The 14,616-nt window shown below is 39.2% G+C and overlaps 1 protein-coding gene across 1 annotated transcript; it reads left to right on the top strand.

Moving 5' to 3' along the window:
* The first annotated feature begins 1,507 nt into the window (after window positions 1-1,507).
* Window positions 1,508-13,163, top strand: mob1a (MOB kinase activator 1A). The gene is made up of 6 exons (XM_022196370.2): window positions 1,508-1,704; window positions 2,682-2,848; window positions 3,229-3,322; window positions 5,175-5,308; window positions 6,271-6,434; window positions 11,212-13,163. The coding sequence occupies exons 1-6, from the start codon at window positions 1,691-1,693 to the stop codon at window positions 11,287-11,289; spliced, it is 651 nt and encodes a 216-aa protein (XP_022052062.1). The 5' UTR covers window positions 1,508-1,690; the 3' UTR covers window positions 11,290-13,163.
* Window positions 13,164-14,616: the final 1,453 nt, after the last annotated feature.

Below are 14,616 nucleotides of genomic sequence, written 5' to 3' on the forward strand. Positions count from 1 at the left end.
GCGAGCTGCTCCTCTCTCTCTCTCTCACCCACCCACACACACACACACACACACACACACACACACACACACACACACACACACACACACACACACACACACACACGCACAGCTGCTGGGTTCTCCGTCTATCTGCTGGGAGACAACTCCAAAGCGCACACAACAGTACAGAAATAAAAACAAAAACATTAAAGTAAAGATTACAGGTTAATAACATGTTTATAACTACTGCTATTACCACTGAAGTATACCAGTCAAAAGTTTGGACACATCTTCTCATTCAATGCTTTTTATTTATTTGTGTTATTTTCTACATTGTAGATTAATACCGAAGATTAACTTTTTTTTAAATCAACAACATAATTCTATTTGTATTATTTTATAGTGTTGATGTCTTAAGTAACAATCTACAGTTAAATAACATTGAATGAGGAGGTGAGTCCAAACTTTTGACTGGTAGTGTGGTAGCAGTAAAGTAGTAGAAGAATAAACTGGATTATTTACTGAAGCATGATTGATTATACAATAGGCTAATTGAATAAATGTATAAAGTACAGCAAAAGTAAACTCATTAACAACAAATATATACCTGAATACACCATCACTGATATTAAAAATGTAAGTAAAAGTACATACAATGCAGCTTGAGAAAACAGCTGCTGTTAATTACGTTTTGATTGTTACTAATGATACATTAACATAGATGCAGTATTTAGTTGGTACAGCTAGTCATAGCTATTTTATATATATATATATATACCGTTTCATCTACTTTATAACTACTTTGCACTTTATATGCTCACCATAGTTTAAAAAAAATACTATTTACAGGCATACAAATACAGTTGAGTAAAAAGAAAGTACAATATTTTCCTCTGATATGGAGCGGGGTATAAATGTTAAGTTGTAAATCCTCAGCTATGTGCACACTACCTCAGAACTGAATTCCAACACACTACTTTATGAAATGCAATAATTTTCCATGAAGGCCAAACTAAACTGTGGGGGATTAAAGGCAAATATTTGCTGTACCAATGCCCACCTTCAACTTTACCTTGTAGCAACCAAATTGTCAGGTGTACATACCGGATTATACATACCCCAAGACTCAGTACTTTTAGTAATTTGTTAAAACACTAGTATATTTATCATTTATGTGAGCAGAATAGAAACTAAAACAACTAAAGTCTTTAAATGCAATTTTTAAGGAAAATTTTTAGGAATTATTAGAATTTTCTTCCTGAAGGTTTGAAATTTTTCAGAAATTTGGGGATTTTTTTTTGCTGAATATTTGGATTTTTTTTCAACAAGGAAACAATATTTTTTGTTGCCCGTAAATGAGGACAACAGGAGGGTTAAATACTCCACAAAACACCTGAATTAGATTATTGTACCACAATAATCATAGATATATACAAACATATGTATATATCTATGACAATAATAACTCCGGTAGTGTCTGAGCTGTCGTACCTAAATGCGGCCTGCAGGAGGCGACAGTCTGCCGGCTGAGTTGCTGCAGTCAGCCGACAGAGGAAGAGTCTCAGTGGGTGCAGTTCATGTTAGCCCGAGCGTCGCTGTTAGCAGCCAACGCTGATAAGTGGTTAGTGTGTAGTTCTACGGCACATTTCTGTTTATTAAGCTAGACTCAGGGGTGTAATCGAGGCTCTTCGACGACTGCTGCGCCAAGATGAGCTTCTTGTTGTAAGTAAAGTCAGTTTTCATGAAGGCCACCAGCAGCCGCAGCTTGCGGTTAACGTTAGCTGCGCTTCTACGAACTTCCATCAAGGGAAGTAACTGATGTTAAAATAAGACACCGTTACAGAAAACCAGTCAGCTACTCGCACTGCAGTCCTAATAAGTCTAGGTTACACTTGAATCGACTTTTTCTTAACTAGATTCTCCATGCGTCGACGTAGTCTTATCTGCGAGCTGTGTTTATTTATAGTTTCCGAGACCTCGCAACTTTTTTAACTAGTGAGTTGCTAACTTGGCTAGCCTGATGATAGCTCGCGTTGATTAGCCGACTTAGCCTCACTCTTCCATCTGCTCAGATTAGTCTACTCATGCTAAGCTTCGTCATAACCCACGCCTTCGCTGTCTGCTCTTTTTTCGAGGTTAGCAGATGTCGCGCAGTGCGGTTAATTAACTCTTCCGCTGTTTACAGCAGCACTGTGATCCTGTCACCCAGTGGGTAGCAACTGTAACCTGCTTATAGCGACACAACACTGTACAGAGTCACACTGAAAGCAAGTCTAAACAAGTCTTTTTAGCCTTGAACGTTGACATGATAAATGTGCCAGTGATCACACATCATGACTCTCAAGTTCATTGATGTTCACCCTGAAGCCTGCAGCTGCTGATTGCACAAACCAGACAGGAAACATCCTCATTTGTCAAGGCCCAAGAGAACCATCTAGTCCTACACAGGCCTTTTAAAAATGTCACCACCACGTCAGGTTTATTTTTATAGCCCAGTGTCACACATCACAAATTTGCCTCAAGGGACTTTCTGATCATTCTGTTAGACATTATTTTCTGTCCTTAAACTCGTGATTTGAAGAAGGACAAACTTCAAAAACACTGAGGAAAAATAAATGGACGAAACCTCAGGAATTACACCTGAGCAGAGATCCCTCTTCCAAGATGAACATGCATTCAATGGATGTGTGTGTTTACAGTGGCAGTCGCTCATCTAAAACCTTCAAGCCGAAGAAGAACATCCCAGAGGGCTCCCACCAGTATGAGCTGCTGAAACACGCCGAGGCAACGCTGGGCAGCGGCAACCTGAGACAGGCTGTCATGCTGCCAGAGGGAGAAGATCTCAATGAATGGATCGCTGTCAACAGTGAGTGAATTAATGCAATAAACCCACACGCCTCGTATGCAAATAGCTATTTAATTTTTTTGTAAGCGATTAAACACAAATAATCCTTGTATAGAGCTTGAGCATTTGTACCACCCTGCGGACTAAGAAGAGTACCGTAGTTGGGTCCTACTTACATGTAATGCACCAAAATATTGAAAGTAAAATATGAAAAAAGCAGGATATACTGTGTTTATGAACAGGAGACATGGATGGATGTGTGGACACTCTGGTGGGGAAAACCAGCAAGTGGATAATGCTTAGTAAAATGCATATTACAATTAGTTGAAAATTATTGCTTTATTATTGTAATGAACATCATTTCGAGAGGACACAGTTGATAATTTACTCTTTTCCTTCAGCGGTGGATTTCTTCAACCAGATCAACATGCTGTACGGCACCATCACTGAGTTCTGCACTGAGACGAGCTGCTCTGTGATGTCTGCAGGACCGAGGTAACCGTAGTCATGATCCTTTTTATGCACACAGCTTCAGATTATCCACAGAAGACGGTTTGACACAGAAAAGAAAGTACAGGTGTAAAAAAACAACATTAAAAATTCAGTTTAGCACCTTTATTTTTTGTATTAATTTGGCTCCTGATGTGCTGTCATACAGTCATACAGCCTACTGAGACTGTTGTCTGTAACTGACCCATTGGCAGTAGTATACTCCTTTTGCTCGCTACTACCTGTTAAAAATGGTTCTTTCACAGAAACAAACAGTGAAAGTGTAGTTTTGCATATTAATCCTAGCATATTTATTAATTTTATCAATAATTATCTATTACACTAAAAACTGTTGGATAAACAGGGTTTCTGCAGGACATAAAAAAGCATTAATAGTCATTAAGTTGATTTTGCGAAAATCAAGGCCTTAAATGGCATTACAAATCATTACATTTGATTCTCAGTGAAATTAAAAATTCTTTCTGCAGTTTTCAAGAAAAATATTTGACAATTATAATATGTAGTTATAGACTACGATTCATCAGGTATGTGCATCTGCGTAAACAGGCCAAAGCACTGGATAATTGTTCAGGCCGGTCAGGTACACTTGCCAAAACTGCGTGTTTGTAAAGTGGCCGGACCAGGTGGAGGAGAGCTGGGAAATGATGAAATGCAGATTCCAGCAAAAATGGCTAGAAAACGTGGATTTCAGAGAATGACTGCACCCTGTGGATGGTCAGGGTGGTTTTCGGATTCAGAAATAGTGAAATGTAGGGACAGTTTTCATGTAGAAATCATCTTTTCCAAAAAAACAAAGCTGTGTAATTTGTTCATTTCACAGTCGTGACATTAAAATTTTTACAGTATGTCATTAAAAAGCGTTAAATTTGACTGGCTGATTTCTGCAGAAACCCTGATAAAGCGAGCCGTGCAGTGACTCAAATATGCCAGTTTTGTTGAAACAAGGAAACAGTCTGTGTTCTGCATGCATTTTTATGAAATTTTGAGGAAACAAAAGACATGACACACAAAGCTCAAGTGTTTTCAGCAACATTATACCGTTTATAACACAGTAAAGACACACTACCACACTGGGGAAAAAGCTTTTTATCCCATTTTTTGAAGAAGATTCCAACTTTGCCTGGTTTAGTGTGTAAAGACAAAATGAATGTTTTTGCTGAAGAAACTTGCAGGGAGATTTTAAAAAAACAACAGCTAAATTTAATGAAGGGGAAGTAATTACCATCCCAGACAAGTAAACCTCAGCAGACGCTTTAGATTCTTGTTTTGGTTCCGACTCAGCCAAAATGCGTGTGAATCAGAGTCTTGTGAACTGGACTTGATCGTGCGTTCACTTTCTCATATTTTGCCGCTTCTGAGACATTGCTTGATGTTCTGGTCAGAAGCAGAAACATACAGTTCTCAAGGAGCCCAACTGTGGATTCAGATTTTAGACGGTTGAGATAGTTAAAGTAGATTAAATCGGAATCTGTCTTCTGAATGTCACATGAGGAAAACAGGAATTAGACCCTGTAGAAGTTGTTTAGTTAGAATCTAGGTCTTGCACTTCCTCTATCCTCTCCTGCCAAGACTCTGTAAGTTCAGCCTGTAATCAGGAGGAAGAGATGGGGGGACTCACTTCCTGTTGACATAGCCGCCATCAAGAATAAGACTCTTCATGCTTTTTGCATTTCCCCTTCTGTTCTTTTTTTTTAGCTTATCTGCTTCCCAGCGATGTTTTCGTGTCCTGAGAGAAAGCCATGACGAATGCCTGTTTGATGTAGACCGTTTATGTTCGTATCTCCTCATTCGGTCTGCTGTGGGACCGCTACCAATTACTTTTGTTTTTTCTCTGTAGATATGAATATCACTGGGCTGATGGCACCAATATTAAAAAGCCCATCAAATGCTCTGCGCCCAAGTACATCGACTATTTGATGACCTGGGTGCAGGATCAACTGGATGATGAGACACTTTTCCCCTCCAAGATTGGTGAGTTTTGATTGATTGCCTAAAGGTTTTGTGGTGATTTTGGTTGCAGTTTCACGGCTATAAATGTATATTACTGAGTGGGAGAGAGAACCAAACACCTACATACGTCACCTCTGGTTTTACTTTGGTGTTATCTTTTCACACACAATAATGTCATTTCTCTTTTTTTTTAACTTTACTTTCAGCCTTTGAGAATTTAAAATTACACAGTCTGTCTTCTGATCTTTTTAAAAAAGACCAAAGAGCAGATAAATGTACTTTTACAGGATCTTGAGCTGTGTACGTAACCGTCAGATGGCAGCTGTCCAGCAACTTTAAGACAAAGCAACAGTGTCATGTTATTGACTGTCCAAGTCAGTCACCTGACTTCAGTCCAGCTGCAGCGTGTCTTGCATGCTGAAGAGCAAACTGAAGGCAAACCCCCCCCTCCCAGAACAAACAAGCCTCTTTACAAGTATTTGTGCCTGTTTGTTTCCTGCAGCTAAGTGTTTTAACTTGGTGTCAGTTTATGTGAACTTGTCCAGCTTCTTTTGGGCTCTGAAAGGTTAAAAGGTCTTCACAGTCCGTCCTCCTGTGTGTGTGTGAATGTGACACCGTCAAATCAAAAGTGAAAGTTACAGCTTTAAATGTCATTGTTTTATTTCTAAAACTCAATGTGGCGGATCAAAGAGGAAACGCAACAGAAATGTGTTTCTGTCCTGATACTGTCTGACTGGACTGCACCTCTGCTCTGCAAGAAGTGTAAACCTGCTTTGTGACTCTGTGTGTGGTGTGCTTGGGTGAACATTTCTAACAGCTGTTCATACTTGCACTTGAATTTTAATTAGGCAAATAAGCAAAGAGCACACAAGCGCAATAAATTTCAGTTTCACACTGATGTTGGCTGAAAGGCATTGTAGACCTTGAAACGGTACATGCTGTTCTCTTGAAATCAGCGTTTTCCACCTCCTTCTGTCCAACAGGAGTCCCCTTTCCCAAGAATTTCATGTCCGTGGCCAAAACCATCCTGAAGCGCCTGTTCAGAGTTTACGCTCACATCTACCACCAACATTTTGACTCCGTGATGCAGCTGCAAGAGGAGGCTCACCTCAACACCTCCTTCAAGCACTTCATTTTCTTTGTTCAGGTGAGATCATCCCGTTACAGCATGAGAATGAAAGCTCATCGCATGTGAATAAGAACAAGCATATTGGTAAAAGCATCAGCAAGATAATAACAACTTAGTGTAGATGAAACCGGGGCTAGAAATAAGGCTTTAAATGCTGAACCTTGTTCCGCTCATCCATCATTTCAAATGAACACACGTGACTCTAGAGAGACCCTTTTTTACGGTGCGGTTCTGTTGCTACAAAGGCAGGGCATTGCTCCAACACTGAAGTGAAAGGTCAGCTGTGCCTCAATGCAAAGAACAGGATAAAAAGACATGTTAGCAGCATGTAGAGTAACTAATCTCATGTTTCATACATTGTGCAAAATGCCCTGGTCGAGTCTCTGCCAAATGCCAGTTATGCAGGAACTGAGACTCTGTCTGCAGCCGTACTGTCATGTTTGAATGGAGACCACATTGTTTTTTTCCATAGCAACATAAAAAAATAACGCCTATAACCCGATACGGGTATTACACAAAGAATTTTTTCAGATGAGTAAAAAAGATTCTTGTAATGGCAAAAAAGTTCAGTGCCAGGGGGGGATTCCAAAATTACACACGTGGACAAAATTGTTGGTACCCCTCAGTTAAAGAAGGAAAACCCACAATTCTCACTGAAATCACTTGAAACTCACAAAAGTAACAATAAATAAAAATTTATTGAAAATTAAATGATCAAAAACAGCCATTACTTTTGAATTGTTGATTAACATAATTATTTAAAAAAACAAACTAATGAAACAGGCCTGGACAAAAATGATGGTACCTCTATAAAAGATTGAAAACTATTTGACCAGAGTGACATGATTAACTCAGGTGTGTCATTTAATTGACATCACAGGTGTTTCCAAACTCATAATCAGTCAGTCTGCCTATTTAAAGGGAGACAAGTAGTCACCCTGCTGTTTGGTGAAAAGGTGTGTACCACACTGAACATGGACAACAGAAAGCGAAGGAGAGAATTGTCCCAGGACATCCGAAAAAAAATTATAGACAAACATCTTAAAGGTAAAGGCTATAAGACCATCTCTAAACAGCTTGAAGTTCCTGTGACAACAGTGGCTCATATTATTCAGAAGTTCAAGACCCACGGGACAGTAGCCAACCTCCCTGGACGTGGCCGCAAGAGGAAAATTGATGACAAATTGAAGAGACGGATCGTTGGAATTGTATCCAAAGAGCCCAGAGCAACCTCCAAAGAAATTAAAGGTGAACTCCAAGGCCAAGGTACATCAGTGTCAGATCGCACCATTCGTCGTTGTTTGAGCCAAAGTGGACTTCATGGGAGACGACCAAGGAGGACACCACTGCTGAAAAAAACTCATAAAAAAGCCAGACTGGAATTTGCAAAAATGCATGTTGACAAGCCACAAAGCTTCTGGGAGAATGTCCTTTGGACAGATGAGACCAAACTGGAGCTTTTTGGTAAGGCACATCAACTCTATGTTCATAGACTCAAAAACCAAGCATACGAAGAAAAGAACACTGTCCCTACGGTGAAACATGGAGGAGGCTCAGTAATGTTTTGGGGCTGCTTTGCTGCATCTGGCACAGGGTGTCTTGAAAGTGTGCAAGGTACGATGAAATCTGAAGACTATCAAGGCATTCTGGAGAGAAATGTGCTGCCTAGTGTCAGAAAGCTTGGTCTCAGTCGCAGGTCATGGGTCTTCCAACAGGACAACGATCCAAAACACACAGCCAAAAACACCCTAGAATGGCTGAGAGAAAAGCGTTGGACTATTCTAAAGTGGCCTTCTATGAGCCCAGATCTGAATCCCATTGAACATATGTGGAAGGAGCTGAAACATGCCATTTGGAGAAGACACCCATCAAACCTGAGACAACTGGAGCTGTTTGCTCATGAGGAGTGGGCCAAAATACCTGTTGACAGCTGCAGAACGCTCATTGACAAATACAGAAATCGTTTAATTGCAGTGATTGCCTCAAAAAGGTTGTGCAACAAAATATTAAGTTATGGGTACCATCATTTTTGTCCAGCCCTATTTCATTAGTTTGTTTTTTTAAATAATTATGTTAATCAACAATTCAAAAGTGATGGCTGATTTTGATTATTTAATTTTCAATAAATTTTTATTTATTGTTACTTTTGTGAGTTTCAAGTGATTTCAGTGAGAATTGTGGGTTTTTCCTTCTTTAACTGAGGGGTACCAACAATTTTGTCCACGTGTGTACTATCTAAAAAACTCATCTCGTTAATTAATTGCAAGGCTGTGCCTAAAAAAGACGACACTAAACGGCACAAGATAGTGTCCCTTAGTGAGTAATTTCCATATAGATCGACGGGACAGCGATGCTGACACGGTCGTAGAAAATACTCGTTGCCTTTTCGCTAGAACTGCTGCCGAGTTGACTCGCAGAACTGCCAGTTGTCGGAAAAGCAGTCAGGTTGACAATTCAGATCCGCCAGTGGATGCAACTCGGCCGTATCCCCGGCCGAGGGAGGCTGGGGTGTGCTGACACTTGCCCAAGGTGTGCACCCAGGCTAGTGGAGGGAAGGAGGCGCCTTACTTCTCCATTCTAGACTAGCTCCAAGCAAAGTCTAGCCACTGCCAAAAGCAACATAAAAGTTATTACTTAAACAAGCAGATTAAGCGTGTAATTCTCACAATTATAAATCTAAAAGGGCTTTAGAGATTTTGACACAAGCGTAAGACTGTTTGCATGTTGGGTTTTATTCAGATTGCTCAGTTAAGTCAGGCAGTAAAACAATCTTGATAGTTGTCACAGAAAAAAAAATGCACTCCATAACAGTGATAATGATAGACCATGTTGGTTGTGGAGAGCATCACGTTATTAACTCAAAATGAAACTAAACTTTATATTTGATTTACTTATTCCAATTCCAGGAGAACCATTAGGAAAACTGAATTTGAAGTTCTTTTGATGGTTCTGTCGCCAAAGTTCAGTCCCACTAACAGATCAACAGCGTTCTGCAAACACTTCACTTGTATCTACCACTGCCTGTTTCCACCATTAGTCATGAATGCTCGTGTGTCTTTCTGTCTTCTAGCACATTTGTCTCAGTAAACCCCGAGTCTCACATTATAGATGACCTGCTCAGCCGTTGCCTGATTAGCAAGTTGTTGATTTAATTTAATTGCTTGCCCAAAAATGCACAAGTACAGCATTGGAAACAGTGAAGTAGCTGAAGTCAAACCCCCCCCCAAAAAAAAAAAAAACAGAAAAGAGACCACCATTGCTAAGGTTACGATGACTTTATCTGACTCTGTGCTTTCTACTGCTAACATTTATCCATGGTAAGTAGCATGTCACACAACTCTGCTGTGAAGAATGTAGGAGGACACCATAGTTATGAACAGGGGCTCTTTATTCGTCCTCTGTTACACACAACACAGACTTTTAGGGACTTTATGTCTTATCTGGGAATGTTGCAGCTGATTAAAGTAACATTTGTCCTATCCCTTACAGCAACATGCTGCTGCTTCTCTCACACACCAAGAGAGACTTGCTTCCTGCAAAACGTCTTGTTGTTTGTGTTCCCACCTTCCTTAAAGGGGATGTGCAGTGAGGCTGCAAATGTGCTCATCGCAGTTATTAGAAAACACCCAGCAACTGTCTTCATTTCACATAATTGTTGAGTGTGTGTTTAGACGGAGCTGGACGGTTCTAGAGAAAGTACCTGAAGTAGTAGTACTACACTGTAAAAGTCCTGCAAATTACTACGACCCGGCTGTCTAGGGTAACCGGATGTCAACAAAAGAAAGTAAAACCAATGCTGTGTTATAGAGCAACAGGCTGGAATTTATTTTGAAAGGGGTATGTACACAATACGATGCAAAAAGTGAGGGGGTTAAATGCAAATGGGTGCTACTGAAATAAAACAACAAAACATAACAGAAAGTGAACTTTACCCAGAAGTTGATATTAACATGCTAGAAGAAAATAAAAGATAATTAATACAAAAACAAACTCTTAACTAAAATACAGTGCAGTAGCACCCCTGACTGAACTAACAGTGAATTCTCAATAAGTATTTTTAAACACGCCAAAAGAACTGCTCGCTAGCATTTAGTTCCCCACATGCCCACTAAGCACAAACTGATGTTCACCAGTGGCTAACAGGGCAGCTCAACTTCTCTTACGAACTGCCAACGAAAACTGAATGAACGAGCCTTTTTCCACTTGACGCCATGATTGGAGGAGGTTGTTTGTCCGTGGCCAATCCATCTATGGCTGTCGGCGAGGCAAAACCGCAGAGGAGGAGTGGACAAAGATGTTTAACCAGCCCGTAGCTGTCCGTAAAACAAATCGTAGCAAAGGAGGAGTGCATCGGCCCAGGGCCATAACAATAAGGATAACCAAATAAATAAAAATGATAATACTCGATGCAGAAAAATGTCTCCTGCGACTGAGGATTTTACTTGTGTAGTAACCTTAACCACCCCTCGAAGAATCAGAATCAGGATTAATAAAGAAGTAGAATGGATGAGCAGGAATGGAATAAGACATTTCAAACTGGGAGAAAAAAGGATGCCAGACCGTTGTTGTCTGTATTGTGATCATTATAATTACTCTAAGAACAAGAAAAATGCTGTAATATTTTTGGTTTGACATTTCAGTGAGCCTTTAAATTTGTAATTGCTGCTGTGCTTTCAGTTCTGTTGTATGCACAGATCACTCGTCGGGTTGTGTGTGAAAAGGAAAAAAAGTCTTGATTTCAAATTGTGGTTACTAATTTCATTTATTTATGCATTTTTTGTTGTTTTTCTTTTAGGAGTTCAACCTCATTGACAGGCGAGAGCTTGCTCCTCTGCAGGACTTGATCGAGAAGCTCGGGTCCAAGGACAGATAGACATTTCATCACACGTCTCTTGTTTTTCCTTTTTTTTTACAGTTTCTTTTTTCTCCTTTGTCCCTGTCTGTGACCTCTTCTACCTCTATGACTTCTAGCCTCAACTCTTAAAATCTGTGCCTTCTTCTTTACATTTCCTGAATGTTTGTACTGTACTTCTTGTTATATTCCTTTCCGTTCTCTTGGATGCTGTCTTTGAGCCCTTTTTTCCCCCCATTTTAGCCTCTTTAGATCATATAAAATAGTGTAGGAGGAGTACAAATATTTTTTCACAGGACTGTGGTTAACGACTCTGTAAGAGCAACCTACTGAATTTTATATTGGACCAATGACATTTGGAAGTTAAAGTGAAAAGCCGCTTTTCAGAAGTTGTTGGACAGTGTTTTCATGGTCTACACACTTACTAGTTGATTCCTTTTAGATTTTTTTTTACATGTCTGTCATTGATGTACAGAGGAGAGTAGCAAGAATGACGGCAAGAAAAGTAGTGACATTAAATAGGTCTTGGGTGGACGTTTGTAAACATAATAATACATGACGGCAGGCACAAAAACACACCAGGATACAGTATAAATCTCTGTCACAAGCTGGTGCTCTAGCTGATATCCTACATGTGCTAACACGGTTCCTATTGACTCGCTCAGTGACAGATAACTCTGAGAGGCCTTTGTTCTCTTTCCACAAAAATCACCATCGACTGCATACAGCTATTTCAGTTTGGTCATCCAATATTGTGTTTGCACAGTTTTTCGGCTGTTTTTCTTGAATAGTACAATGTGAGATATAGTGATACCTTTTTATCTGCTATTTAGTAATTATTAATAGCCACTTAGAGCTTATAAAATGGCCCTAAAAGCTGTTCAGTGTCCATCCTGCCAACAGCAAAAGTAGTCAAATGTGAATTTTTATTTTTACAATCATTTCAGTTCATTTCTGTGGTTTCGATCAGTTATGGATTTTTTTTTGTTTTGTTGTTTCAATGCTGGTACTTTTTCCCACTAAATAAATCCCCCCTTGATTGGAAAATAGAGTAATAACTATTGTACCTGTACACCTAAGATGTATGTAGTTTTTCAAAGTGTTTATTAGCCTTTAGTGCATTTATAATTCTCATGGTCATTTCCTTCACTTATTGTGGCAACAGCAGCAGGGCTGTTTGTACTGCCATCCATTCAAAAACCGATGCAGCTAATATTCCTGATGAACGTTTCGCCTGGCAAAGTCTGATCAAGGGAACTGGTTCATAACCTGCTTTGTACTGGACCTAAATTAATATCAGACAATTGTGTAGCCAATTATGACGAGTTAATGTCTTAAATGGATCACCAGGAAATAACCAATGGAATCAGAGGCAGCAGAGTGTTCATTTTATACTTTAGACGATTCTGTAAGCTTTCTCGTAATGTGAATTTTTTTTTAAAATCTACTTTAAGGTCCACAATTTGCTCGGCAAAAAGTAAAAATAAAAAATCAAGCCAGCATCCTTGAAGTCATGTCTGCAGGCCATCCATTACTTTCTATACTCGATCACATATTTTTGAAATGTATTGCTTTTCTCACGGTTTTATTTGTAAGCTTTTGGTATGGAGTTACATTTCATATTACATTGTAAAAATGTTGGCTTTCTCTTTTGAATCATATAAGCAACAAGGGCTTTGAAATGAATTAAAAGTTTTTACGTTTATTTACAATATTGGTCCAATCGTCAGGTGGTCAATCAGACTTTGAGGAGTCACAGGATGTCTGTACCACGTCCACACATTTGCTGTAAATAAGATCAGTGTTTTATCTGAACAAAACTGTGCCTTACAATAACGAAAATGTCTGATAAGACAGTATTGACAGATCAAAAACTCAATAAACACTGAAAGGACGGTGTCGTGTTGTCATTTTGTGCGTGTACTGATATGTAAACTGACAGTCTGTACAGTTCTTAAAATGTATATGTTTTTGACCTCTTTACTAGGAATGTGTTGCGTTTCTAAATATAGGATCGACATTTAAAGCAGCAGCAGTATTACCCGAGACCTTTTCACAGGGTACACAGTGAAGCTCAGCCAATCAGTGCGGAGCCTGGAGGAATGATGAGCATTTTGACCCTCAGTTCAGACTGACGGGCGGCTTTAACCCTTAACATTTACACGAATGCAGCCACACAAACACGTCTACATTAACATGTCTCACAATGGATGTAGACTATCGTATTGATTGATTGATTTTTATTTTTCTCAAACAAGCACATACATAAAAACAAACATGTGTAATGGGGAAAAAAAATGGCACACTATGACAAAGTGCAAGTTCGAGAAGGGGCTTAAGGAAGCAAAGCTTATGAAGTTCAGCCCCCTCTTACGCCATCACATAATTTCAAGATACATGATACATAATTCATAATCCATATGATCTTAGAAGATTAAAAACATTCAATTTTCATAAAAATAGAACCCTGATTAAAATAAATTCTTAAAAAAAGAAAATTAAAAAAAAAAATATATATATATATATACACACGTGGACAAAATTGTTGGTACCCCTCAGTTAAAGAAGGAAAAACCCACAATTCTCACTGAAATCACTTGAAACTCACAAAAGTAACAATAAATAAAAATTTATTGAAAATTAAATAATCAAAAACAGCCATTACTTTTGAATTGTTGATTAACATAATTATTTAAAAAAACAAACTAATGAAACAGGCCTGGACAAAAATGATGGTACCTCTATAAAAGATTGAAAACTATTTGACCAGAGTGACATGATTAACTCAGGTGTGTCATTTAATTGACATCACAGGTGTTTCCAAACTCATAATCAGTCAGTCTGCCTATTTAAAGGGAGACAAGTAGTCACCCTGCTGTTTGGTGAAAAGGTGTGTACCACACTGAACATGGACAACAGAAAGCGAAGGAGAGAATTGTCCCAGGACATCCGAAAAAAAATTATAGACAAACATCTTAAAGGTAAAGGCTATAAGACCATCTCTAAACAGCTTGAAGTTCCTGTGACAACAGTGGCTCATATTATTCAGAAGTTCAAGACCCACGGGACAGTAGCCAACCTCCCTGGACGTGGCCGCAAGAGGAAAACTGATGACAAATTGAAGAGACGGATCGTTCGAACTGTATCCAAAGAGCCCAGAGCAACCTCCAAAGAAATTAAAGGTGAACTCCAAGGCCAAGGTACATCAGTGTCAGATCGCACCATTCGTCGTTGTTTGAGCCAAAGTGGACTTCATGGGAGACGACCAAGGAGGACACCACTGCTGAAAAAAACTCATAAAAAAGCCAGACTGGAATTTGCAAAAATGCATGTTGACAAGCCACAAAG

This window comes from Acanthochromis polyacanthus, chromosome 7 (assembly GCF_021347895.1).
Source record: "Acanthochromis polyacanthus isolate Apoly-LR-REF ecotype Palm Island chromosome 7, KAUST_Apoly_ChrSc, whole genome shotgun sequence".
Lineage (NCBI taxonomy): Eukaryota > Metazoa > Chordata > Actinopteri > Pomacentridae > Acanthochromis > Acanthochromis polyacanthus.

Bases quoted from the DNA above. Each gene is read 5' to 3' on its own strand.
- mob1a (XM_022196370.2), top strand. The intron at 2,849-3,228 runs GTGAGTGAATTA...CTTTTCCTTCAG, and splicing joins TGAATGGATCGCTGTCAACA to CGGTGGATTTCTTCAACCAG. The intron at 5,309-6,270 runs GTGAGTTTTGAT...TCTGTCCAACAG, and splicing joins ACTTTTCCCCTCCAAGATTG to GAGTCCCCTTTCCCAAGAAT.